The following is a 27,741-nucleotide window of genomic DNA, read 5'->3' as shown; positions in this document are numbered from 1 at the left end:
GGCAAGTTGATCATTAGCCCCATTTTAAAGATAAGGAAACTGAAGACTGCATATTCCACTGGATTGGCCGAACAATGGGTCAGACCCAAGCACGAAATTAATTTGTCTGTGGTACGGAAGACAGAACTTGCCCAAGGGAAGAGTAAAACAATCTCTTCACCTTTAAGTAATCAACAGAGGGGACCAAACACTTCTAAATGTCTATCACTCATCTTTCCAGTCAATGCTCTTAGCCCAGAGCCCCACGCATCGTAAGCATTCAAGAAATGAAAGTTCTCATCACAATCACCATGGTTATTAAATTTATTGCTACACAATCATTGCTGAGGATGCAAAGGTAAATAAAACTCCTTCCCGTCGTTGAGGAATTCAGTCCTAGTGAGAGGGAAGGGCAGGTTGCAAAAAAACGATCTCTCACACTTGTACAGCGTGGCCATTTCCAAAGCCCTCTTCACCCCACCCCATTGGATTCTGCAAAGCTCACGAGGAGGCGTTTTTCCCCATTGTAGAGATGGGGAAACTGAGGCTCGGTGGGCTGTGATGACTTGGCCAGACATTGTAAAATATAAATGAAACATGAAATAAAATAACTCTAGGAGGAAAACACTTTATTGGATGAACAGAGGTGTTACCGAGTGATAAAATGTACTGATGAGGTAAGGCACAGAGACCGCAGCCCTGTTTTACGAAAGCCTACAGAAAAGACAGCTTCCACAGAATTAAAAAACCAGCCAGGCTTCCTAGAGCTCTCACTTATGGGGCAATGACTATATGCTTGGCACTTTTTATGTGTTTCTCTAATTCTCACAGAGGTCCTCAAAGTTAGACGTGGCCACCACCTCTCACAGATGAGCAGCCAAGGCTTAGTGCAGGAGCTTAGTGCGGGGAAGCTGTGAGCCCAGGGCGCATAGCGGGGAAGCGATAGAGCCAGGCCCCAGGCCGGCTTGGGCGCTCAGGTTAAGGGCCAGAGCCGGGACTTCCTCCCGTGTTGGTTTTGCTAAGGACCACGCTTGGGCTGAGAGGTGAGCCTGCTTTCTTGCCTCACCCCACAGAGCCTGAGGAGTGGGCAGGGGGGCACAGGCAGTTCTGCACAGTAGGAGGGCCTGCTCCAGCTCACTCGGGAAGCAGCACAGTGTGGTATGCCCTTCTCAGAGCATATGCGTTGACGTGTGTGTGTGTGTGTGCACACCCGCACATGTGAGTGATGGTGTGAGAAGTTGGCCATGGGCCAGGTCTCACAAAGCCATGTGACAAAGCTCTGTACACCTTCCTCCACTGTCAATTTTACTTAGAAAAATAAGACATTATGAATTTCTATTAAAGCACAGATGGCTACCGAATGTGTGAGAAGCAAAACTTCCCAAAATACGCTAGGATGACAACTGGCATTCGGGGGTTCCCCTCACGTGCCGAGCAGGAGTCTAAGAGTTTTCGTATGTTCATCAGTTCAGTCCTCGGAACACTCGTCCGCAGCAGACTTCCATTACGCCCATTTTGCGGAGGCAGACGCTGAAGACAAAAGAAGTTAAGTAAGTCATGCAAGTTTACACAGCTAGTAAGTAAAGAAGTTTGGGCACACGTAGGCATTTTAAGGGCCAAATATCAGAACATCTGCTGTCCACTGTTTGTTCCACTGAAAGCCTACAGACGGATCTGCGTTGAGAATGAGGACGAAGCAGCAGTTGCTCCCACTGGACTGCCTCCTGATGCAATGATAAGGGCTTCGGTTGCTGGCAGCTCACCTGTGCCAGGTTCTCTACCTCTGTCGTCTTCTTTAATTCCCACAGGACCCTATGAAAGTGACTATTTGGAGTTTTTCGGATGAAACACTGAGGCTCAGAGAGGTGGTGTCACTTGGCTGGTCACACAGATTTGTGTGACAGAGACAGGATTACTGCATAGGTCCCTCTGATCACAAAACGGCTGCTCACGCCCATGACTGTACCACCTCTGGTCTCCCAGGCCCCTGGCCTCCGAGTCACCCGCCCATCCCAACCTCCAGCCCTCCGTCTCTTCCAGATACGGGTGCTTTCATGAGTAAGCCGGTTCAAGGTCAGGCTGAGCCTGGGCAGGCTCACAGGGTCTGAAGCCCTGTCATTCCACCAGCTGATAACACATGTGTCGTGCAATAATTACAAGTCCCAATAATGAGAAAGTAGCAGCTGGGCCCTGACCGAGAGCATGAAGATCCAGCTTTGAATGCCTAGGTCTGTCTGTGAGGGAATCTTTCCACATGACATTGGGTGAGTCACTTTCTCACTCTGGTACTCAGTTTTTCCATCTGTGAAATAGGAATAGTAATCCCCACCAGCCGTGACTTACTGAGTGCCCACCACATCCTGGCAGGCTTCTTAGGTGCTTTTTACATCAATTCCTCACTAAATCCTCACCACGACTCTGAACAGGTTCCAGGCAGGATTATGGGGAGAAACTGACACTCAGAGAGGTAAAGAGCTTGCCCACGGTGGCAGAGCCTGGGAGTGGAGGCACTGGGCTGAGCCGCACTTTCAGCCCCCGTGCTGTTCCTCCTGGCAGCACACCTCTACGCTGCCCTGGGCATGCGTGAAAGGGCCTTGATGAGCACAGACGCTGGACAGTGCTGAGATGCTGCGATTGGATCATGCCAACAACACTAAGGAAGGAATTATGTTAGGAATCTGACAATGATGCCCAGCCAGCTCCACAGCTGGGGGTCACACAGGACCTACCAAGTGCCAGGTGCTTTACACATGTGGTCTAATTTAACCAGGGAGCAATCACGTGGGGCTCCGAGAGGACAAATGACTTATCTGTGGTGGCAAAGCTGCTGCAGAACAAAGCTGTGATTTCAGTCAGCGCCCCCTGATTCTTAGGCTCAAGGAAAGTACACCAGCAGGGCTGCAGGGGCTGGGAGAGGCCAGTTCTGCAGGACCCACTGGTTTGTGCCCTTTCAAAAGAGCCGCAGATGGTAACAGACCTGGAGGTGCAGGTGGCACTGGAGTCCTGGGCTCCAGGGGCGAAATGGAGGCAGCATGCTGCCACCCACTGTACCCTGCCCCCCGATTACCAAATAGACACTTTCTGCCACTCTCTTTGTATATGGAGACAAATCTGCAGTGGAAAATGCAATTGACAGGATGTGGGACCAACAGTTAGGCCCCTGGGGGCTCATCTGGATGAAAACCTCCGTGGGAGCTGGGATCAACCCTTCATGCATCTGGACAAACAGCAAGACCTGTGGTGTGAGTCAGGGTTGTGTGTGGGGGAGAGGGGCATGTGGTTGTCTGTCCTGCTGGTCTCCAAGTCCTCATCTTCTTTCTGCAAAACCTATAGATCCCATATCCTGGTGTGTCTTATTCCCTGCTACCCCGCCACCACCACTTTTTGAGGCTAGAACTGGCATGGGCTAAAAACAAAACCAGGTTTAGGAATAACCTGGGTCAGTGAGTGGGCGGGCAATTCTGGGGAGCCTGCCGTGTCTTGGGTACCCTCATTGCCACACAACACACACTTTTAGCCCTACACCAACCAATTGCCAGCTGGCCAGCGACCATCTCAACTTAAGAGTAACGAGTTCCATATGTTTCCATAAGAAACCAGCTAAGCTTTTCCCCAGCAGTTCTTAAAAAGTGTTTTCTCCCCTCCCAGGCTTCCAACTCATGCTTGGCCACCCTTGTTTCATTTACTCCTAATGAGATCGGGAAGGAGGGGGCTGGGTGGCAATGACAAGGAGACAGGGCCTTAGGGAATCACCATTCCCTGACTTCACATTTCCAGATCCTCAGGGTGAAGGGGTGTGCAGTCCACCAGCCCCTGGCAGTCCCTCTGTGAGAGCCATGGGTGAGGGCTCCAGTTGTGCCATCTTCAAAGTGGGAATAACGGTCCCTGCTCTGCAGGGTAGGCCGAGTATCCCCAAGAGCCCGAGGTGGGAAGCTAGGAGGCTTGGACTTGATGGCTGTCTTGTATTGTGTGTCCCTGAGTAGGCTCCTGCCCCTCCTGGGTGGAACTTATGACTTCTAAGGGCCCTTCCATCACTGACAGGCTTTAGATTTATGATCAAATGACAGAAGGTACAGGCAAGAGCCTTAACTTACCTGTTAAACACAGGTAGTTCCAGGCTTCAGTCGGTGAAAGCCTAAGGTCTCACTATGGCCAGCCTGGGCTGCCTTTGACCATAGTCTGGCCCAGTGAGGGCTTCTGCCTCGAGTTTCTGGCACTAAGAAGGGGTGGGATGGTGCTGAGGAGGAGGGGAGGACTGAGTGGGTCCCCGGACGGCAGGTCAGTCCCACCACCACTTGGGTGGTGTAGTTCGGGAAGACTGTGGCCAGCCCCCAGCCATGTAGGGATGTGAATCTGAGTTCAGAGGGCTAAGGCAGCCTCTCCCCTTACCTGGCTTGTCCAAGGCAACCCCCAAATCCTGGTCTCAAGATGACTTACTACCCTGATCTGGACCAGCCACTGAAGACTTCTCACTAAACTTGGCCACTGGTGCTACTCCGACTGACCCTCACACCCTGTCTGTTAACCTAGGACACAGACTGACTGCTGCCCACTTCTACCCACACTTAGCCCCAAACCCTTCCCAGTTGGGCTGAACCCCAACTCTGGCCATGCTCTGGCTCCCCCACTCTTTCAGACTGACCCCTGATTTTGACCACAAAGCAACCACTGCCATTAACTGACCCTTAGCAGGAGAAATAATCAGAGAGCAATTAGATGTTAAACTCTGCAAGTGAAATAGGACATCACTGAGGAAAGACTGAGGCCGAGTGGGGAGAGAGACTGGGATGGAGGGCAGAGGCTTCCCGCAGGACCCCCACGGGCCTGGGGCCACACTCAGAAGGTCGGAGAGGCCTTGTGCGGGGCACGTCGCAGGCGCTCGAGGAATGAGAGTTGCCTGACAGAATGAAGGAAGGAAGGAACGGGGTGCGAGCCAGGGCTGACGCCCGGCTGGCCTGGGTAAAGCTGCAAAACTGCCGAGGCAGGAAGCGGGATGGGGGCGTGCCGAGGCTGCAGCGGCCGGACCGCAGCTGGGGGCAGCGGGAGAGCAGTCGGGTCAGCGACTCCGCTGGGTGGGGGGCCCCCCAGGCCGGGAGGCTGGGAACCGGGAGGCCACGCTGCTGGCAGAGCGGCGGGGGCGCCGCGAGACTCCGGATGGGCTGGGAGCCCCGCCCGCAGGCTGCGGAGGGAGCCGGAGCCAGAGCGGAGCCAGAGCTCAGACATCCGGGCGCCAGCGAACACCTGCGAGCGGCCCCCAGGGCCCGCGGGGGGAGCGCGGGTCGCCGGGCGGAGGGCGGGCCGGGGGCGGGTCCGGGGCGGGGCCAGTCGACCCAGCACGGCCGGGCTCGGGTCCACGTGGGCCCAGGCTCCGCCCCTGCCCGGCTGCTGAGAAGCGGTCGGTGGGGAGCGGCTGTCCCCACGCTGGGCCGGGGCCTGCCAGAGGGGTCCCTGAGAAGTATCTCCGGGGTAAAGACTGGGCGACAGGAGGTTTAGAGTGTAGCCTGGGGAATGGAGAACAGTGGCGGCCACGAGACGTGATGAGGCCGGGAAGACAGAGCTGCAGGCTGTCCGGTTCGTCCACAGCTGGGGAGAGCTGTAGCTGGGCTCAGAAGGGCACCACCATCTACCATGTTAAAGGCATAGATTCGAATCACTGCTTTGTTGCTTAGGAACTGTGTGGACACGGGCAGATTACTTTGTTTTGAGCCTTTCTCTCATTTACAAAGTAAAAATTCCTTCCAAAAGTACGTATTTTAGAGCTGATAGGATAATGACCGCTCAGACACACAATTAATAGTGAACATTGTATTTTGGGGAGCCTGGTAGATGCTTTATGCATGTTATCTTTAATCTGAACCACAAAACTGTAAGGGAGGTACCATCATCCTTTTAGCAAATGAAAGGGAGACCTCAGGTGGCCGTAGGTCTTTCTCGTTCAGCGAGCATCCGCGGGGGACGGAATAGGTGCCAGGCCCCGGCAATGGAAAGGGAAAAGAGCCTGGAATAGAGGTGAGAACACGGGCCTTGAAGCTAGATGCAGGTGGAGTTTACTAATGCTTGCTGTGTGACTTGGATCAAGTTACTCAGCTTCTCTGGGTGTTTCCTCTGTAAAATGGAAATGATACTTTTCTGGATTGCGGTGAGGATTAGAAAATACTAAGATAAAGTAGAGTCTGGCATTTGGTAGGCACTGGATAGGTGATTCTGACAGAAGACGCCCTCGTCTTTCTGCGAAATTTCTGTCCTAGGGCCAAATTGCTTTCACTCTCTAAGGACGCATGAATTGGTGTGCTGGTTTCAGCTTTTGTCTCAGCCACCTGAACAGCTCAGTCTCAGCAAGCTAACAGGCAATTTCCTTGGAATTAGCTTAATAATACCTTGTAGGTGTGTGATGCATTTCAAAGAACTTTCCCACCATTATCTTCTGTCCAGGGAGGCAGTCTTACAAGAACCACCAGTTGCTGGGCAAGGACGGAGACGCTTGGAAGTGGCTTGCCCATTCTAGCCTTCCTCAGCACCACAACTTCTGAGCAAGCAGGAAGCAGCTCACTGTAGCAAAAAGGGTTAGGAAACTTCAGTCCAGTGCCTGGTTCTTCTGCAGCTAATGGTGTAATGTGGGACCAGGTGCCTCTGAACTGGATCCTCAAGACCAGCAATTTTATACCGATGTGAAAACTGAGGCTCAGTGGTTCAGCTAGTATGTGGCGGAGCGAGGACTTGCACCGCTGTGTGGCTGTCTCAGAGCCAGCACAGCACACCTGACTAATGACCCAAGATAGACCCAGCCTGGGTCTTGCCCCTCTTGGTTTGAGACAAGAGTTCCTCACGTAAAGACTGAGGGCCTCCCAGGGAACTGGAGATCTGCTATTGCTCTGCAAAGTTGTGTGCGTGTACTTGTGTGTTTATTTTCTGAAGTGTTCATGCCATCCATTAGATCATCAGAGGAGACCAGGAAAGAAGTTGAGAATTGCTGGTCAGCTTGGAGGATGGTTGGCAAAGACAGGTTGCTTGCCTCCCCACCAGATGCCCCTGTTCACCCCTGAAAGCTCACCAGGGTTAAGGCGTGAATGGGGGTGACATGAGCTGTTTGTTATGAAATATTAAACTAACTCACGCCAGGGGCCAACACACAGATGAGATCATATCATAAACAAGAATCTAGTGAGGCCAAATGCCTGTGGAGCCCACCTGGGGAGCTGCCAGGTAGGAGGCAAATTGGCATGGATTGGGGGTTTGGCCCCATGGAATATCCAGTCTCAGACCCTGCTCCTCTCACAATGTTAGTCACTGTAGTTAAAATCAAAATCCCATTTCTGCCTCTCTCGGGGCTGTGATAATATGGCTAAGACTCATTATCAACTGAGCCTGTTTCTCCATTTCTGAAGTAGGGATAAAGATGCTTGCTCAGAGTAGGCTCTAATAGAGGTGTTTGGGAAGGAAATAATAGCACAGGAATGAGACCACTGGGCCTCTTCCTCCAGTTCCCCATCCAGGGTAAATTCTTCAACTAGCTGCCGGTGGAGAAGGGATTGGTACTAGTACGTTCCAACCAGCACCAAAATCCTGATCATCAGTGTGTCTGGGGATTTGAGGGAAGAGACCCAAGAGGAAGCCCATCAGAGAGCATGAGGAGGGAAATGAAACCAGACTGACTCATCTCTGAAATGGGTCTATGAACCACCACCCCTGTCTGGGCACCAGGTGAGGCTCCTCTCTTCCCTGTCCCATGCTAGAAAGACACAAATTAATGGCAGTGAAGTAAGACAGCCATCTGCTAGTGTAGCACAAAATCCCAGGGGACTTCCTGGGATTCAGACCCGATCTCTGTCCTGAGCTCCCAACTTGCTTCGTGAATTTGTATCAGTCACTTCCCCTCTCCAGTCTTCCCTCATCTGTAGAATGAGAGGCCAGGGCCTGGATATTCTCTGCAGCCAACCTTCAATGGATGTAGGGCTCCCATCACGAGTCCCTTCCACTCCCCCCTCCCCCCAAAGTTAGTTGATCATTTCCCCATCTCCCTTTTAAGGGGATAAAGTTTGCTTTTCCCAGGCTCCAAGAAGGACATTTATTCCCCCTAAATTCAGCCTTGTGAAAATGTTATTAGCACTTACAGAACCAAATTACATATACAAGTGTTTAAAAACCGTTTATTATGCAAAATGTTAACTTTTATAAAAAGTTTAATAATATACACATCACTTGGTCACAGAAAGTCACCTTCCTGCAAAAAGGTACAAAAGCTATATACTCTATTATAGAGTTCATAATCAGGGCCCCAGAGCCTTTTCCCGAGGAGACCAGAAGACCGGCTCTACTGCTGCCTTGGCAGTTTGGAGAGCAGCCACTCTCCCCCCAACTCCCACCCTCTGAAAGACAGTCTTTAAAACGTGGGGATGAGGTGGGGCTGGGTGACGTTGCCCAGCTGGTGCCCAGAGCTAGCTCTGGCTCTTTAGGCCACCCAAGTTCACAGTCCTTCGCTCCCGGGCGCCAGGTCCAGCCTCGAAGCAGGGGTTTGGGGAAGTCAAATGGGCAGGGAGAGGCTGGGGCCCATCCATGCTCTGGAGCTTCGGGCCATAGAGCCCTGGGGTCCCGGGTCCCAGGCGGAACGGGCGCCAGCACCTGCGTTCTGGGCGGGGGAGGAGAGAAGACCAGTGAGTCGTCGGTTTCCGCCGAGAGAGCCGAGGCGGGGGCCGTCCGCAGACTGGCCGGCGCCAGGGAGGAAACTTGGTCCTACCTCCAGCTGATAACTGCGCCCCACGCTGCCCCCACCCAGTTGGCGCCAAAGGACCACAGGCGGAGCTTGCTCCACCCCTCCCTCTTGGAACTGACACTAGTTGGGAGGGGGTTGAGGAAGACATGGCTCTTTTTACGACTCCAAGTACTAACAGACGTCTATTTTATTTAGTAGGACCTGCGAGCACTTTGTTGGGTCTTTGGCCACTGGGGGAGGGTAGGAGAGACGTGCGTTTAAGGTTGAAACGCACACAAGATGAAAATTGGTTCCGATATTCATGTGGCATGACCACGGGCAAGTTACTTGCCCCTGGCCTCGGTTTCTCTAACTAGAGGGAACGGTAATATCTTAAAAGGTGTACCAACTCCAAGATTTACTGTTTAACCACCACAGCGCCTGCATCCCCGGAAAAGGTGGAGATACTCACCTCGAGATGCCAGGACGGCCAGGTCAGTGGCAGAAGCTCCTCTTGTCGTTGGAGATTACAAGTTCAGGAGAGAGGTCGGCTGTCTGAGAGAGAAGGAAAAGAGGCGAGAGTCAGGTATGGCACTTGGGAGTTCCCAGGAGCGCAGCAGCATCCCAGTCCTGGAACTCAGCCCCGCCTCGGCTTCCGCGCACGCCCGAGTTACCTGGATGGGAAGATGCGGGCCGTCTGGGGGTCCGGGGGCAGGTTCGGCCAGGACCACCTGCAGGTCGAGGATGTAGTCGATGACGCGCTGCAGGATTTCCACCTGGCTAAGCTGAGTGCCTCGCGGGACTCCGGGTACCAGTTCCCGCAGGCGCGAGTAGCAGTGGTTCATGTCATCGAGCAGGCTCAGCGGCTCCTCGGCCGCCGGGCCCTTGCCGCGGCCCCGCGCGATGGCTAGGCTGCGTTCAGAAAGGCAGCACACCGCCTCGTAGCAGCCACGCACCGGACTTAGCGCCTTCATGTCCAGGAATGAGGTTGGACGTGCCGAAAGAACCAACAGCGAAAACAGAAACCTTACAGCAGCTTGCTGTGCGCGCACGCTCTCCAGCGGCGGGTACTTATAGAGCAATCCAGGAAGGCACGGCCTTTTATGCAAAACAGCCCGCCTCGGCCCCGCCCCCTCCGACCAAGGGCGTTCACTACGCGGTTAAATTGCAAACAGGCTTTCTTCGGCGGGTCTGACGCCGAATACCGCGGAGTCGTGGATTCAAAGAATGAGGAAGAGCTGATACTGGGGAGAGGCTGGCCTCTGCCAGCAAGGATTTCAAAAATCACTTAAAACCATTAACTTTAAGAATTTGCCTTTTCCTGGCAGCGACTCAGATCTTTGAGCTCCCCTGCCCCCTGCCAATCCACCCACAGCCCAACAACACTAGTTCGAACCCACAGCTCCTCCGAGGTCATAAATCCCTGAACAGCAAAGAAGCTTTTTTTTTTCAAAAGCAAAGATTTTTCAAGGGAAACTTGTAAGGAATTAGTGCCGCCTTGTTCCCCAATTTGCTGTTCGTCTGACCTCTAGACTCACTGGCGTCAGGAATTATCTTGTGACCAGAGGGGAAAAAAATTAATTGCGGTGAAGCTGAGGTTACAATGAAGAAAACAGATTTGGGCTAGGCGCTGAGATTACAGAAGGAGGAGGGGAAAGGGATTTGAGCAAAAACATTATTTGAGCCACAGGAGAAAAGGAAAAGAAAGGAGACTGAATCAGTGCTTTTTGCACGGGAAAGGCAAAGAGCCACCCTCCTCTGGCCTCCTGCACTCCATAAGGGGCCAAATATATGCCCAGTTATGTTTTGGCAGTGAGTTTGATTTGATTAGCATTGTGGACCGTTCTAAATCAAGGAGGGGCAGTGACAGAAGGGATGATTCCTATATAACCGTTTTAGGAGCCACCCATGGAGTCAACAAATCTCTTAAGTCTTGCTTCCTCCTTTCTCACCACTCTCCAAACAACTCTACGCAGAAAACAGCAGTTCGGGGATACCACAGCTCTATTGCCTATCTCTTTCTGCTATGAAATGGCAGGCCACCTGGACTCGATTATTCTCGGCCCTGATGGTATCTAGCTCCTGCTCTGAGAGCTCAGGAAAGGGACCAGAGGACAGGCAAGTAGAGCCCTGTATCACAACAGGACTTTTCTATTGCAACTTCCTTTTCTATCATTCATTCCATTCAGTAGCCTTCGCTTGTCTTTTTATCAGTTCCTAGAACTTCTGAGGATTTGCAGCCTTAAAATGCTGGTCTGGTTTCCTCTCAACACTGACCAAGTAGAATGCCCCAGTGGTTGCTTCCTTAGTCGATCAGTTGGTAGATACTTATGGAATCACTTCACATAAAGCAGTGGCTTCTGCTCTCACAATTCTTATCTCACAATTTGGGGAGACAAGATTAACACAGGAAAGAATGAAGAGTTTTATAGTATGCGACACTGATTAACAGGACAATGCGAGCTCAGAGCTAGGAGAGTCTCCAAATAATCATAATGAAAAGGACATGGGACTGGAAGTCAGGAGGCTTACAGTTCAACACCTCAGCCCTGCCAATAGTTTCTCTCATGACCTTGAACAACCCCAGCTGCCCTGGCCTCACTTGCCTTGTGAATAAAATGGGGAGATGGTTCTCAGTGTTTATTTTAAATCATTTCCAAATCTAGAAGTCTAAGACTTTATGATTTTGGACAGGCAAGTGTGGAGTGGTAAAGGGTGCAGAGAGGGACCATAAGCCATGTCCAGTGCCACACCACAAATAATGGCAGAGCCAGACCTGATGTCTATCTAGTTCTTTGTCATTCCACAGTGCTCTATGTCCCAAGAAATGTCTTTGAAAGGCCTCAGTGTTTTCCAGGACAGCTTCTTTAGTATAAGGAAAAGGAAGGAAATAACCTGTGAGTAAACAATTCAATCCATATATACTCAGAACATGAAATGAAGAGCATGCCAGCTATTTGGTCATGGAAAGGGAAAATGGTGTCCATGGCGACTCCTGAATGACCACGGAGGAAGGCCCTTTTCTCTCATGGAGAGTTCCAAGGTTTGTGCAGAATGCGATGCCCAGGAGATTCTAGAAATATCATGGTCTTCAGGGCTGGGCCTGAAGTATTTGACGCCAGTTCAAATCCCCATTCTCTTTTACCAATGATGTGAACTTTGAGTAAGTCACCTCTCTATGCCTCAATTTCCTGATTTATAAAAATGCACCTAATTAAACCAACCTCATGCCTTCAGCAAGTAACTGTTGAATGCCTTCTCTCTGCCAGGCACTTCACACGCTGTCGCCAACAGATCTGTCCGTCTCCTTGGTGCCTGGGGACCCAGCATGGGCCAGGTGTGTGGTAGGTTCACAGCCCACAGGTCCTCACAGGTTCTCCTCATGCTTGTAAAGCCATTTTCAAAACACCTTCACATTTGCTATCTCCCAAGATGCTTTCAGACTGAAATGCCTCTGGGCTGTGTGACATAGGCAAGAGAGAGACACGCAGTGGGATTAGCAAGCAAAATTCTCCTTGCCGTGCCAATAACTTGCAGTGTGGCCCCGTTTCCTTTCTCCTGGGCTTCCTTTTCTGCAAAATTGTGTGTGTGGGGGGGGTAGCAAATGACCTCTAAGGTCCTCTCCAATCTAAGATTCTAATTCTGAAGGAGGCAGGTTAAGGTTGGAACACTAAATGAAGCTTGAATCCCAAAGACTTCTTTTTCCCAACGGCAGACTGGAGGGCTAGCTCCGGTCTTATGCAAGTTGCTTAGCGGTGGCAGGGCCTCAGCCTCTTATTCCAAATGCCTCTGAACTTTCTGTTCCCAGTTCTGCTCCTTTTACCAGCTTTTCCCCCCTCTTGCATTTTTTATTTTTATGAAAGGATGTCATTAAGGCTTTTGTCTGCACTGTTTTTGTTTCAGAACTTTTCTCACAATCCTATTTTTTGTTGAGGAATCCGCTCCTTTGCCCAGCTGTGGGTCCCGGTCCCACAGCTGTGTTGATCTAAGACTCAGCCCCAGACAGCCTGGCGCCAGGGTGGGACGTCATGCGTTCACACAGGGATGCGTGTCCCAGGCAACCTTTCCTCGGGCAGTCACCGGCCGGCGACGGCCGCCCCCACCAATGAGCGTCGGACACCCGAGAAAGGGGCGGAGTCTGTGCCGCCTCGGCCCGCGAGCGGCTAGTGAGTCGCAGATGCTGAGAACTTGATAACGTTCCTTGAATTGGTGCCTTTTAAAGTCTTTCCCCCCCCTTTCTTTTCTTTCTTTTGTTTGCTCTCTTTCTTTCCACCGTCTTCCTATATCTATAAATGTATATAGTTTTTCGTCGTCTTCCTTTTTTAACTATCTCCTCCCAGTGTCAGGAATTATTTTGTAAGCATTTCCAGGAACTGAATCTTCCTTTGCCAAAATAAAAAAAAGAGAGAGAGAGAGAGAAAAGAAAAAAAAAAGTGTTCTCTGACTTTTTTTCGAAGAGTTGGCAGAACTATTAAGTTATACTGTTTTGTCTTTAAAAAATTTCTAAAGTGGTGGGGGGTCTCGGAGCTGTCGATTTCAAAGCCAAAGTAATGATGATGATGAGAGTTGCAGATGTCTTTCTGCCTAAACCGAGCCTCCATCTTTTTTTTTTTTTTTTGCCATTTATGTTGACCGTGAGGATCAAGGAAACTTCAGAAACTTGCCCAAGGTTACTCCGGGTGACAGCTGCCCACCTGTGGCCCAGACCCAGACCTCCCTCTCACTGGGCTCCCCGTCCCCTCCGCCCTCCATCACTCTGCCCTCCCGCTCTCATCGGCATTAGAGTAGTCTTCAGCGGCCTCAGAACACCTCCCCCCCCAGACACTGCATTTCCTAGCCTGTACCTGTTTGCTCACAAAGTTCCCGTGAAGGTGTGCTGAGGATTTCCCAGCTGTTCATGTAGAAATATCCACCCCTTCTCCCCTCAGCAAGGCTGCACCTCAAAGTACTGCTTGGGACTTGGGCTGTGCAAGAAAGTACACGGAACTCAGAAGCAAGTAAGGCCAGCTTCAAACGGTGGCAGAGGCCACCTACCCTCACTCTGCCTCAGTTGTCCCCTCTGTAAAATGAGGAGAAAAATATATTCATCTTTCTCACAGCTGGGAGGGTCAGCAGGCATGAGGGATGGAAAGTGTTGTGGGAACCAATTACTGTTGTCATTATTATTATTATTATTTTATTCTCCCTGAGGACATGCTTATTGATTTTTTTTAGAGAGAGGGGAAGAAGGGAGGGAGAGAAATATCAATGTGAGAGAGAAACATCAATTAGTTGCCTCCTGAATGCACTCTGATGGGCGACCAAACCAGTCTGAACAGCAGCCTAGGCATGTGCCCTAAGCAGGAATCGAACCCTCAACCTTTCTGTTTACTAATTGGATGACACTCCCACCAACTGAAGCCACACTGGCCAGGCCTGTAATTATTTTGATGTGCTATGATGTAAAGTAGGCCCTGGTGAGTAGGATAGGTGGTGCCAGGTGAGTTTCATGGTTCCTGCTGAGACTGTTTTCAGGAATCAGGGCAATGCTGAGAAGGAGCTGGTGGGGAGCAACTGGAGCTAAAGCATGAGTCCTTATGGGAGTAGGGATTTTCAGAGCCTCCAAGTCGGGCTACTCTGTACTTGGTGCCATCAGCAGCAGCAGCAGCATCCTTCAGTGACTCTTAACTGTTTGCCAAGTCCTGTTTGCCTCCTCTCACGTTATCTCATTGACCCACTTTATGGACAAAGAGACCGAGGTTCCAGGAGGTTAATGTGCTTGCCCATGGTCATGTGGCTCGTAAGAGACAGAGCCAGGATTTGCAACAACATCTGCTTGTCTCAAAGAGTGTGTCATTTTGTGCCTATGCTTCTCATTCTGCTCCTTCACAAAGGACCTCCTGGGAAGGTAGCTTGGACCTGAGAGGGTCTTATTCTACCTGGCAGAGGAAAGCAAGGAGTGAGGGGGTGCATTGAGGAAGGGAGAGAGAGGGAAACATTGATTTGTTGTTCTATTTACTCATGCATTCGTTGGTTGATTCTTATATATGCCCTGACTGGGGATTAAACCTGGAACCTTGGCATATCAGGATGAGCTCCCTCGTTCAGAGAAAACAGTGTTTTTTAAGCAGGGACTCAGACAGCATTGATGGTAACTAACCCCTGCTTCAGCAGGTAGGCAGTGACCATGGGATGGCCAGGGGCTAGCTTGGCATTTGGGGTGGGGTGGGGGAGGTTCACACCCACAGGGAAATGAGAAGGGCATTTATTTTCTGAGAACCTATCATGTGCTGGTGCTTTATACATTTAGTCTCGTATAATCTTTTCTAGAGTCTTTAGGGATGGGTATTATTATGACAAAGATATTGATGTTCAAAGAGATTTGTCCACACAGCTGGTAGGGAAGGTCTCTAACAATCAAGATGTGAACCCAGGCCTACGGCTCCAACACTGACACACACAAGGTTGGAGACTGACATTCAAGTTGCACAGTGTCATTCTGGCTGGTGTAGCTCAGTGGATTGAGCACAGGCCTGCAAACCAAAGGATTGCAGGTTCGATTCCCAATCAGGGCACATGCCTGGGTTGCAGGCCAGGTCCTCAGTAGGGGGTTACGTGAGAGGCAACCACACATTGAGTTTCTCTCCCTCTCTTTCTCCTTCCCTTCCCCTCTCTCTAAAAATAAATAAATAAAACCTTTTAAAAAATTGCAGTGTTCAGACACACGAGGACTAGTTCCCTCACTATAGCATTTCCAGGCTAATGAGGACAAACCAGGACAGCTGACTCTGGAAAGCATCAGTAGAGTGTGTGGTTTAACTCTGACTTAACAAGCATATATTGCAGTAGTTTTGCTGTTTCCAAGGCACCTACATTCGCGGTGTTACTGAGCACTCCCAACTACCTTACAAGGCATAGAGCTCACTTGATTTGTAGTCATATCTGGTCTCCCTGGTCTCAGGATCACAGTGCCTGAAACAGTGTGGGTGCCTAGTAAAGATGTACTGAGTGAAGTTCTGCCCTGGTAACCACTTTCGGGAGACCGCTTGGAAAGGAGTTTGAAACTCATATACAAGTCGTGCTGGATGACTCTGACCATGGCTCTCAGGCATCATGTTCTTTGCTTCAGACAGATGCTGACATTGGACTTGGGCTCCCACTAATGGGGTTCAGGAAGTGCTTTAGAAAGCTAATGGAGTCCAAGGCAAGAAAAGATGAAGGGGAGAAAAAAGCCTTGAAGAGCAATGTTTACCTTGCTAGATATTGTCTTGTGTTGGCCCACGTCCAGGCAGCAATTCAGAGGCTTCAAGGGTAGTTGGTAAGGAGGTAGAAGGGAGGGACCTGGCCTGGGGACACAGTTGACCCTGCCAGAGAGGAAAGGGCTTCTCCACCCGCCCCCACCTGGCTAGAACTCTGCAGTGAGTTCAGCCGGCCAAAGATGTCCTTCGGGGCAATCATTTCAACAGCCCCAAGCAACAGCAAGCTTGTAAAGGGTAACTTTTGCTGAGTGCCAACAATGAACCGGGAGTCTTACGTGTGTTATGTCCCCCAGTCCTCATATGGATTGATACTCAGGTGAGGTGACTTGCCCAAGGTCACAGAGCTGTTAGGCAGAACAGGGCTGTTGGGAGTCCAGAGCTCGTGCTTTGATGCGAGAGCCAGACTACCTTTCTCCAAATGGAGAGAGAAAGGAAGCAAATGCTGGAAAATGGGCTACTGTCTGACAGAGAATGTCATGGGGATGGAAGAAGGAAATTCCTATTTGAAATCCGTTTTGCTCAGCATACTCTTATGGTGTCTGGCAGTGTCCGTGTGTGAGAGTCTCTGAGTAAGTGGGTTCCTCCCTGAGGATGTGTGTTTCTCTCTGAGTGTGTTGTTGGTCCCTCTCTGAGTGTGGGACCCTCTAGGAGGCTTGTGCGTCTAGGCCCTTGGAGAGCGTGCGTCCCTCCCTGCGTGCCCACGCGGCCTATTTAAACGACTGCAGTGTCTCCCTAAGCGCTGGGGCCCCTCCCCTGAGTGAATGACCTCCTCTGGGTGTGCAGCCTCTGCCTCGGTGCCCGCTTCATTAAGTGTGCGTCTTCCCCCAATCTCCGGGCCAGGTGCAGGACATGGCCAAGAGGACAATGGGCTTGTGCGCCCGGGTGGCCTTTTCCTCCACTCTCTCACCCAACACGACCCCCCCTGCCAGCACCCCGCGCCCTAGCGGCCCCCACTCCGGCCCTGCCCGACCCTCGCGGCCCTCCCCGCCTGCACCCCGCGCCCTGGCGGCCCCCACTCCCGGAGGCCTCAGGCGCGCAGCTGCGGGACACACAATCGCAAGCGCCCCCTCCCCGCCCCCCGCGCAGCCCCTCGCCCAACAAAAGCCCCTTTCTTTCCCCACAACAGATTAAAGACCAGGAGGGGGTGAAAAATAGCTTCTCCAGCCCTGGCGGGGGAGGGGCGCGGGAAAAGCTGGGCTTTGGGGACTCTTTGATGGCGAGTGTGTGGGAACCCCGGAGGAATGTGGCTGCTGGGACCGGCGCGGTGGGCGAGCCGCCGGGAGGAGGGCCCCCCCGGGCCCCCCCCCCGAGTCCCCGGTGGCCCCGGCGCCGCCCGACCGAGCCTCCCGCTCGCCAATCTTCTTGAGCGCTGGCGCTCTCTCCTCTCGGCACCCATCCTCTCTTGGTCTCCCCTGTTTTCGCGAATTCTNGCGGGACACACAATCGCAAGCGCCCCCTCCCCGCCCCCCGCGCAGCCCCTCGCCCAACAAAAGCCCCTTTCTTTCCCCACAACAGATTAAAGACCAGGAGGGGGTGAAAAATAGCTTCTCCAGCCCTGGCGGGGGAGGGGCGCGGGAAAAGCTGGGCTTTGGGGACTCTTTGATGGCGAATGTGTGGGAACCCCGGAGGAATGTGGCTGCTGGGACCGGCGCGGTGGGCGAGCCGCCGGGAGGAGGGCCCCCCGGGCCCCCCCCCCCCAGTCCCCGGTGGCCCCGGCGCCGCCCGACCGAGCCTCCCGCTCGCCAATCTTCTCGAGCGCTGGCGCTCTCTCCTCTCGGCACCCCTCCTCTCTTGGTCTCCCCTGTTTTCGCGAATTCTAATTTGTCTGCCTTCTTCCTAGTTCCTTCTAATTTTCCTTTTCGCGAGTCCTTTCCTCTTCCACCTCTTTCTCCTCTTTTTCTCATTTCTCTTCTCTTTGTCTCTCCCCGAGTCTTTATCTCGATCTAAACACCCATCCTTTATCTTCCCTCTTTGTTTCGGTCACACTCTCTGCCTCTCTGTGTCTTTCTGGATGGCTCCTTATCTGTGCCTTTGGCAACGGGTCTCCTCGGTTGGCTCACAGGGATGCGGCTGCATTTAGCAGTTTCTGTCGCCCTTTTCTCCACTCGGTTTGGAGCGGGCTGGGAAGAGGGAACCCGGACTGTGGGTAGTTTGTTGAAACGTCCCTCGTTCTACACACGTGTGAGTGCAGGTGGGAGCTGGCAGGGGAAGTCTGCGGGAGCCTAGAAAGCCCCAGGGAGACGTGGGGAGGCCTGGCCCCCTGGACCAGGGTTGAGAAGGAATAGGGGATCTTGGAGGCCTTCAAGGGTTCAAAATTATTTTCAGCTCAGTTTAATTCAGTCTCTGAAAGGAATTCCTGGCCCAGGACCGGATGGTGGCCTTGGGACCCTGATGGGAAATGGGTTGGGTCTCCTGGCCCCCTCCTCGCTAGTTCTTGGAACTGGCAGGCTTGGGGGAGGAAGGGGGCTGGTTCAAGACAAAGGGCTTCCAGGTGGCTGGGGGCAGGGTCCATCCACGCAAAGACAGGCCGGGAAGCTCAGCCTGGGGTCCTGGAAACCCATCGTTTGCACTTGGCTCTGCCGTTCACTGACAGCCCTGGGTACATCCTTCCTCCTCTTTGGGCGTCAGTATCCCCACCTGTAAAATGATATATTTATTTAGATCAGTGGTCCTCAGCCTTTTCTTCCACACACAGATCACAAGATCCGGTTTATTCCAAATGTGTTGCTTATATTAATTAAGCTGCTTTCTTGTTTTGTACTTATGAAAGACAAGCATTCAGTCAGAGCGTCTGATTAGCATGATTCATTACCATGCAGAGCCATTCTAATTCCAGCCAAAGACACCCCAGGGAGACCCCCAAAGCCCTTGGTGCTCTAGTGGTCTGTGCTGCAAAGTCCGGGGGGAAGACTTGGGTTTGAATCCTGAGGCTGCTAGCGTCCAGCTGTGTGACCTTGGGGAGGTCACACCCTCCCTCTGTTCCCTTATTTGTAAAAAGGAGATATTCATGATAGCCAGCCTCCTGGGTTGTGCTGAGCCTTATATCAGCAGATATAAAAATGTAAGAAATAGGTGCCCAATAAATAGCAACTGTTAGGATGTTGATGGTCTATACCGGCGATTTGTAACTGGTGTGCCACAAGAATTTTTTTAAAGTATTTATTCATTTATTTTTAGAGAGAAGGGGAGGGGGAGCAAGAGAGGGAGAGAAACATCAATGTGTGGTCAACTCTCACACACCCTGTATTGGGGACCTGGCCCACAACCCAGATACATGGCCTGACTGGGAATCGAACTGGCAACCCCTTGGTTCACAGGCCAGCACTCAATCCATTGAGACACACCAGCCAGGGCAAGAACTTTTTTTAACTTTTAATTAATTAATTAATTAATTTTGATATACAAAAAGCTGTATACATTTAATGTGCCAAGTTGATGAACTTGGAGATACATATATACATGCAAAACCATCATCTCAGTTTCTGCCATTGACAGAACACTTCCTCTCACCCTCTTATTTATTATTTTTATCATTTTTTGGTGTAAGGACATTTAACACAAGATCTGTCCTGTTAGACATTTTTAAAGTATCCAATAAAGTCTGGTTAATTAATTATAGGCCTTGTGCTGTACAATAGATGTCTAGGATATTCATTTTTTAAAAAATATTTTCTTTACTTTCAGAGAGAGGGGACTGGAAGGAGAAGGAGTGGGAGAGAAACATCAATGTGTGGCTGCCTCTCATGCGTCCCCCACTGGGGACCTGGCCCGAAACCCAAGCATGTGCCCCAACTGGGAATCGAACTGGCGACCCTTCGCCTCACAGGCCCGTGCTCAATCCACTGAGCCATACCAGCCAGGGCTCTAGGACATTCATTTTGCATAACCAAACCTTTTTACTCCCTTAGTAATACTTCCTTATACTTTCCTCCCCACGGCCTCTGGCAACCCCCATTTCACTCTCCATTTCTCTGAGTTTGACTATTTTATCTGCCTTGTATAAGTGGGATCATGTAGTACTGTATTTTTTGGAGTATAAGATGTACTCCCGCCCTTTTCCCCTGCCCCCCAAGTTTGGGAGGAATAATGGTCATTAGTGATGCTGTTGAGTTCTGTTTACATTTACCTTTGTGAAATATTATGTTATTTATGTTATTAAGTATTTTACCACATTTTTTGCTTCAAAAATTTTCCCCTATTTTCCTCCTCTAAAACCTAGGTGTGTCTTATGGTCCAAACAATACGGTATTTGTTCTTCTGTGTCTGAGTTGTTTCACTTAGTATAATATCCTCCAGGTTCATCCATGTTATCATAGTGGCAGGATTTGCTTATTTTTTAAGGCTGAGTAATATTCCTTTTTAAGGTACATAAATACTATATCTCTTTTTTTAATAATTTTTTATTGTTGTTCAATTGCAGTTGTCCCCATTCCCCCCCCCCCGTTGCTCTCCCCTGCCCTGCCCACAGCCCCTGTCACATTCAATCTCCCCATCCCTTATCCTTGTCCATGGGTCCTTTACACATGTTCCTTGACTTGATCCTTCCCCTTCTTTCTCTAGTTATCCCCCTCTCCCCTCCACTCTGGTCACTGTCAGTTTGTTCTTTATTTCCATGTCTCTGGTTCTGATTCGCTCACTTGTTTGTTTTGTTGATTAGGTTCCACTCATAGGTGAGATCATAAGGTATTAGTCTTTCTTCACCTGGCTTGTTTCACTTAGCATAATGCTCTCTAGTTCCACCCATGCTTTTATAAAGGGTAGGAGTTCCTTCTTTCTTTCTGCTTCATAGAATTCCACTGTGTAAATGTACCACAGTTTTTTGATCCACTCATTTACTGATGAGCATTTAGGCTGTTTCCAGCACTTGACTATTGTTAATTGTGCTGCTACGAGCATTGGGGCCCATAGGTTCTCCTGAATTGGTGTTTCAGGACTCTTAGGGTATAATCCCAGCGGTGGAATCACTGGGTCAAAATGCAGTTCCATTTTTAGTTTTTTGAGGAAATTCCATAATGTTTTCCACAGTGGCTGCACCAGTCTGCATTCCCACCAACAGTGCACTGGAGTTCCCTTTTCTCCACAACCTCTCCAATACTTGTTTGTTGCTTTGTTTATGATGGCCATTCCGACTGGTGTGAAGTGGTATCTCACTGTGGTTTCAGTTTGCATCTCTCTGATGGCTAGTGATGTGGAACATCCTTTCACATGTCTCTGGGCCCTTTGGATGTCCTCCATGGAAAAGTGCCTGTTCAGGACCTTTGCCCATTTTTTAATTGGATTGTTTGTCTTCCTGGTGTGGAATCATGGAAGTTCGTTATATATTTTGGAGATCAAACCCTTGTCTGAGGTATCATTGGCAAATATAGTTTCCCATACAGTTGATTCCCTTTTCATTTTGTTGATGTTTTCTTTAACTGTGAAGAAACTTTTTAATTTGATGTGATCCCATTTGTTTATTCTTTCCTTTATGTCCCTTGCTCTAGGGGACATATCGGTGAACATATAGTGTGCCATAAGAATTTTAAAACATGCAATACCTGACTGTTTAGTTAGGGCCACTGACTGTTTTTCCCTCCTGTTGTCAAATTAAAAAAATAACAATAGTCAACACAAAAATAATAGTCCAATGTGAATGAGTCAAAATTATCTATTTTTGTCAGGTTGGCCAAAAATATAATACAGTTTTTGGTGTGCCAAAGAATTTTATTTTTTACTTATTATTTTTTTAAATATAATTTTTATTTAATTCTTGTTCACGTACAGGTTTCTGTCTTATATTCCCAACCCTGCCCGCCCCCCGCCCCATGCTCCCCGCCTCCCTCCCCTTTCCACCCACCACCCAGAATTTTAGAAATTAGGTTATGTGTGCCATGAGAGGAAGAGGTTGAAAATCTCTGATCTATACCAATGCTGCCCAAAGGAACTTAATGCAGTCACAAATACACAAATTTTCTTTCTTTCTTTTTTACACAATGGGTAAGGGAGGGAGAAAGAGAGGGAGAAAAACAGCAATGTGTGGTTGCCTCTCATGTGCCCCCAACTGGGGACCTGGTCTGCAACCCAGGCATGTGCCCTGACTAGGAATCAAACTGGTGACCCTTTGGTTTGCAGGCCGACACTCACTCCACTGAGCTACACCAGCCAGGGCTGTAATTACAAATGTTCTAGCAGCCACATTTTTAAAAAGTAATTTCCATAATGTATTTTACCTAATCCAACATACCTAAAATATTATTTGAACATGGATTCAATACAAGAAAATGATTAATTTTACATTATTTTTCATACTAAGTCATCAAAATCTGGAATGTATTTTATAATTCAGCACTTCTCACTCTGTTCAGATTAGCCACATTTCAAGTGCTCAATAGCCACACATGGATAGTGGCTACCAATTGGACAGTGCTGATTTAGTTAGCTAGAAGGTCAAGATAGACCTTAGGAAAGGACATTGGAGCTGAGTGTTGGAAGGCCAAGTGTGATTTTAGGACATGAAAAGAAGACAGGAGGAAGAGAAGGGGGAGGACAGAGAATGATGTGAGCAAAGGCATGATTAGCTTGGCTGGGCAGAAATTAGTGGGTGGGGTGGATGCTAGCCAAGACTGGGTAGGTAGCTGGAGGTAGGGTGTGTGGAGAGCCTTGAATGCCAGTCTAAGAGCATAAAGAATGTGGGCACTACTTCTTCAGAGTGGCTGTGTCTTTGAGATCTACTTTCTTTCCAAGGAAGGAGGCGTCAGTACTGTGGATACTGGCTACCATTTATTGAAGATTCACTATGACCAGGCACTATGCTAAACCCTTTATGTTAATTATCTCATTTAAATCTCTCAACAAACCTTCATACATTGCTGAAGGGAACGTAAAACTTCAGAAAACAGTTCAGCAGTTTCCTAAAAAGGTAAATATAAATGAATTACATGACTTAGCAATTACCCTCCTAGGTATCTTTCTAAGATAAAGGAAAACCTATGTCTACCTAAAGGATGTATAAAGAGCAGGTCTGCGAACCCAACAACCGCGGTTCGATTCCCAGCCAGGGCACATGCCTGGGTTGCAGGCCAGTTCCCAGCAGGGGACGCACCAGACGCAACCATACATTGATATTTCTCTCCCTCTCTCCTTCCCTTCCCCTCTAAAAATGAAATAAATAAAATCTTTAAAAAATAATGTATAGAGAAATTCATAGCAACATTGTTCATTGTAGCCAAAAGGCAGGAACAACCCGAAGGTCCACTAACGCATGGATAAACAAATGTGTATGTTGCATATACTTACATATGCAACACATGAATGGACCTTGAAAATTATGCTAAGTGAAAAAAGAAAGAAACAGAGGACCAAATAATATGCATGATTCCATCTGTGTGAAATTTCCAGAAAAGGTAAATCTACAGAGACAGAAAGTACGTTAGTGGTTGCCCAAAGCCAGAAAGAAGAAGGAGAGTGACTGCTAGTGGGTGCGGGGGTTTTTCTGGGAGAGGGGGGGTGATAAAAATACTCTCAAATTAACGCGATGGTTGTGCAGCTCTGTAAATATGCTGAAAATCATTGAATTGTATACTTAAAGTGGGTGAATTTTATGGTATGTAAATTATACCTCAGTGAAGCTCTTTAAAAAAGGAAGAGAGTTCTCCCAACAACTTTTGCGCTACACACTATTATTATCCCACGTTACAGCTGCAGAAACCTCTGACAGGTGAAGTCCAAGGCTGGGGAGTGGAGGGCCCAGGTTTCCAACCTGCAAAGTGGAGCTCCTGGGCCCTGGGCTCTCCTACTTCCTAGAGGTTCCTCGGGTGGTGCCCTCCATCTTTCTGGAGTATTTTAACTCACAACTGTGATGTCAGACATGCTTTCAAGCTACAACTGTTTCTTAGATGACAAGGGCCAGGAGGAGGTGGCAGAGGGCCTGGGACACTGCAAAGTCCTGCTCTGTGAGAAAGCTCAGGCTGCAGCCTGGCCAGGGTCATCACAGCAGCCCCTACTCGCTGACACCCCCTCCCCGACCCTCGCTCCTTCCCAAGGGACTATGGAACTTGGCTCCATAGCTGAGGGTAGAATATGAGCTAGAGACCTGACCTGACCCCCACCTTGGAATCTACTGGATCTGAGGCCATGATGGGGGAGGAAGTGTCCCCAAATCAAAGTAGCAAACCAAAACCCAACTGTCCCACTCAACCCTGTTGTTTTATAATCACACCACAGGACAGGCTTGAGTTGAAAGTCATGGGACCCAGACTCTTGAAAAACCTGCTCCAATTGTCCACTTACCGCCATCTACATTCAAGCCTCAGTTTCTGGATCTGTGAAATGGAGACCACGATACCCTCTTAGAGGGTGGTTGCCAGGATTTGGGGGAACTGGAGGTGAAATTCACTTCATTTTAGTTGTTACGGTTTTAATAATTCCCCCACTCAAAAGAAACAAAGTTGAACGAGAATGGTAAAAATAGTTAATGCTAAGAGTCAGCATTTACAGACACTGATTTTGTGCCTTTTCGAGTGCTTTATATGCATTAACTCATTAATCTTTGCAACAACGCATGAAGTGGATATCATAATTACCCTTGTTTTACGGGTGTGAAAACCGAGGCTCAGAGAGGTTAAGTAAGTTGCTCAAGGTTGCCCAGTGTGGAAGGGGCACGTGGACTGACTCTAGAACTTTCACTTTTCCCCATTAAAAGTGGATTGAGATAGAACTCAAGAAGAGACCACCTGATTCACTCGAGTCCTGGTATGTGAGGGTAACAAGAAGCAGCCGTCAGCTGGGATGACAGACCCGCAGTGCTTGGCCGAACTTACTGACATTTCACCATTTCCAAACTATCCCACAGTGAGGTCCCGTTTACCGTCTTCACGGAAGTGTGATCGGGTCGCCACGACAACTGCATTCATGATCTCACCTTGAATGTGAACTATTTCACTGTATTTCAAAGTGTCTTTAAAATGACTGCGAGGGCTTCGGTTTAATGTTTTAGGGAGGTAACACGTTTGCCCGGTTCAAAATTCAAACACCATGAAATGGCATCAGGTGAACGCCTCCTCCCCACCCCCACCCTCCCCTTCCCCAGCAGGCCAGTCTCCTCCCAGCCTGCTAGTTTTTTCAGGGTCAAGGGAAGAACTGATACTTTTTGAAATTAGAAAATGTGTGCTTGATTTGTTCCGAAGCCGCCAGGCATATAAAGTCTACCTTACTCTGGTTGATTTCTTCAGGTTGGCCTCTGCCCGGTTTCCTGTGCCCTTTGATGCATCACTGCTTCTTGCAGGTGATGTTGGTCCCTTAGGGAAATGGTTGGTCCCTTCTCTCTCGGAACTTTCCCTGAGGAACCCCCTCAGGTACCCACTGTGCTCCTGACCACCTGCCCTCATACCTCTTCTTCCTTATCCCCCAGGGCCCGCAGAGCCTGTGCAATGCCGGAGAGCGAATCATTGTCTCACTGTGGCTGGTGGGGTGGATATGGATCCAGAGGTCACACCTGGGTGGCCTCAGGCCAAATCTAGCTCATGAGGAATTTTTTGTGGTGGGGCTGGGGGTGCTTTTTGCCTGGTGATTTCATAATTGGAAAATGTCACCTGAAAATCAAGTTTTCCAGCTTCTTTTGAAATATCGGCAGATGCAGGCACACTGACTCTGCATTCATTCATGCATGATGAAGTCAGCAGGGGCTGAGTGGCAGTTGTCCCCTGTAGAAGGAGTACGTGCTCTTGGGATCGTCTCAGTCCCTGCCACACCCCGTCAGGCAATGAGGCAGGCACAGCAACCCCTGCAAAGATGTCTGCACCCTAACCCCCAGAACCTCTGCATGTTAGGTTACGGGGCAAAGGGGAATCAAGTTTGCTGAAAGGCTGACCCTCAAATAGGGAGATGATCCCAGATTATCTTGTTGTGTCCAATGGAATCACAAGGATCCTTAAAAGAGGAAGTGTCAGAAGAAGAGAGCTGGAGAGAGATGTGATTATGGAAACAGGGCCATAGCAGTGCCGTGTTGCTGGCTTTGAAAACGGAGAAAGGGGCCAGGAACCAAGGAAGTTGGCAGCCTCCAGAAGGTGGAAAAGAGAAGGAAATGGGTTTTTTTTTCAGAGCCTCCAGAAAGAGACACTGTCCTGTGCACATCTTGATTTTTGCTCAGTGAAGTCCGTGCCTGGGGGAGTGGGGCACGGCTGGTGGGAGCTGCTGTAAGCGTGTCAGACACCTAGCTTAAACTGCTCCGTGTCTGGCTGCTATTGCTATAAGGAAAAGGTGTGTAAGGTAGGTCCCAGGCAGAGGGGAGACATGAGTGGCTCCTGCTTTGGCTTTTTCTGTCTCTGCTTTCATAACACCCCTTTTCCTGTTTTTTCCCCCAGAGCCCCGTACTCACTCAGAGAGCTGGGCTGAGCAGTTAGGCCTTGGGGGCGGCACATGGTAATCACTCAGAAAGGTGCCAGGTGTCAGCAGCCAGTAGAAGAATCTGATCGCTGATTGAAGACAGGATTAGAGGGTCAACATGGAAAAGCAGGAACTAGGCCCCAGGCTGGGGAAAGGGCCGTCAGAGCTGCAGGTGGGAGATCGGGGGCAGACCCTGAAGTGAGGCGCAAGGTGGGCAGGGCACGGGGTTAGTCCAGGCTGTTTTAGGCAGTGCTGGCTGGTGTGGGCATGACTGATGGTTTAGGGTTGTTGGGGGTGGGGCGGGCGAGGAGGCTGATTTGCTGGGGGGGAGCTGACAAGCTAATTTATCCAGAGACAGTACTGATGATCCGCAGTGGTGCACTGACTTGCCGAAGATATCTGTGTTTAGCAGTGCATGTCACTTTAACATAAAAAGATGAAGTGGTATTTAAGGTAGCGATGGCTGAGGAGGAAAACCCCACGGCCAAGGTATGTAGGATGTTTCATGATAGCCACATGCCTTCCCTGCTCTCGGGGCCCCACGCCTCTCCTAGCTTCCAGGCCCTGTGGCCTTACGTGTCCTCAGGCTTTCTTCCACTTATTTTCTGTGCATTCTGGGCAAATTCTTTTTACTTTGTTTATATTTATTTATATAAAATACTCACATAATGCTTAATATGTGCCAAGCACTGTTCTAAGTGCTTTACAAGTATTAATTTCTTTAACTGTCATAATAACCGTTGGCAGAGATACTGTTGTGGCTGATTTTATAGGTGGGGAAACCGAGGCATGGAGCAGGTAAGTAGTTTGCACTCGGCTAGGGGGCAGGTATGCTGTCCGAGCCTCCGCTTTCTTGGCTGTTCTGTCAGGATGCAGACACGAGTGCCCTGGGTCCAGCAGGTCTCAGCTCTGACACTGTGACATTTCAGGCTGGGCAGTGCTTCGCCGTGGGGCTGCCTTGAGCGTCATAGGATGTTCACCAGTGTCCGGGCCTCTACCTATGAGATGGCAGTAGCAAGCCTCCCTCCTAAGCTGTGACAAAAGAAAATGTCTCCAGACCTTGCCAAATGCTGCCTGGGGGCCACGCTAACCCTGGTTGAGAACGCTGCTCTCACATGGGGAGGGTTAAATGAGGCACCGCATAGCATCTAAGAGGTCTCCATTTATTCTTTTCCCTCCCTGGTGTGCCTATGCCTGGGGAATTCTGACTCTTCAGAGCGCCTTTTCTTTTTCTGTTCCTTCGATGATCTTGAAGGTGGGCCCAATTCCCTGCAGACTGGGTGCTTGAGAGCTTCCTGCAAACCCGAAGCCCGGGGAGTCAGCCCAGCATTGCAGCCCTGTCACTTCCACTGACACACGTGTGGCCTCAGCAGAGGCCCTCTGCCCCCCTGAGCCTCAGTGTCGCCATGTGTACAATGAAGGGGTTGATCTAAAAGTTTTCCAGAAAGTCTTCTTACTGCAGAAATCAGCGAC

General features: G+C 49.9%; 1 protein-coding gene across 1 annotated transcript; it reads right to left on the bottom strand.

Annotated features, from left to right (window-relative positions):
* Positions 1 to 8,108: 8,108 nt before the first annotated feature.
* On the bottom strand, positions 8,109 to 9,727 carry ID3 (inhibitor of DNA binding 3). The gene is made up of 3 exons (XM_037032917.1): positions 9,343 to 9,727; positions 9,141 to 9,223; positions 8,109 to 8,605 (listed from the first exon to the last, which is right to left on the bottom strand). The coding sequence occupies exons 1-2, from the start codon at positions 9,640 to 9,642 to the stop codon at positions 9,164 to 9,166; spliced, it is 360 nt and encodes a 119-aa protein (XP_036888812.1). The 5' UTR covers positions 9,643 to 9,727; the 3' UTR covers positions 8,109 to 8,605; positions 9,141 to 9,163.
* Positions 9,728 to 27,741: the final 18,014 nt, after the last annotated feature.

The sequence above is a fragment of the Sturnira hondurensis genome, unplaced genomic scaffold, assembly GCF_014824575.4.
Source record: "Sturnira hondurensis isolate 20B ecotype Veracruz unplaced genomic scaffold, ASM1482457v3 Scaffold0021555, whole genome shotgun sequence".
Classification (NCBI taxonomy): Eukaryota; Metazoa; Chordata; class Mammalia; order Chiroptera; family Phyllostomidae; genus Sturnira; species Sturnira hondurensis.
This window is presented reverse-complemented; position numbering and strand designations above follow the sequence as displayed.

Coding starts and splice junctions, on each gene's coding strand:
- ID3 (XM_037032917.1), bottom strand. CDS start 9,642: ATGAAGGCGCTAAGTCCGGTGCGTGGCTGCTACGAGGCGGTGTGCTGC. Junction 9,224..9,342: donor GCCCGCATCTTCCCATCCAG/GTAACTCGGGCG, acceptor CTTCTCTCTCAG/ACAGCCGACCTCTCTCCTGA.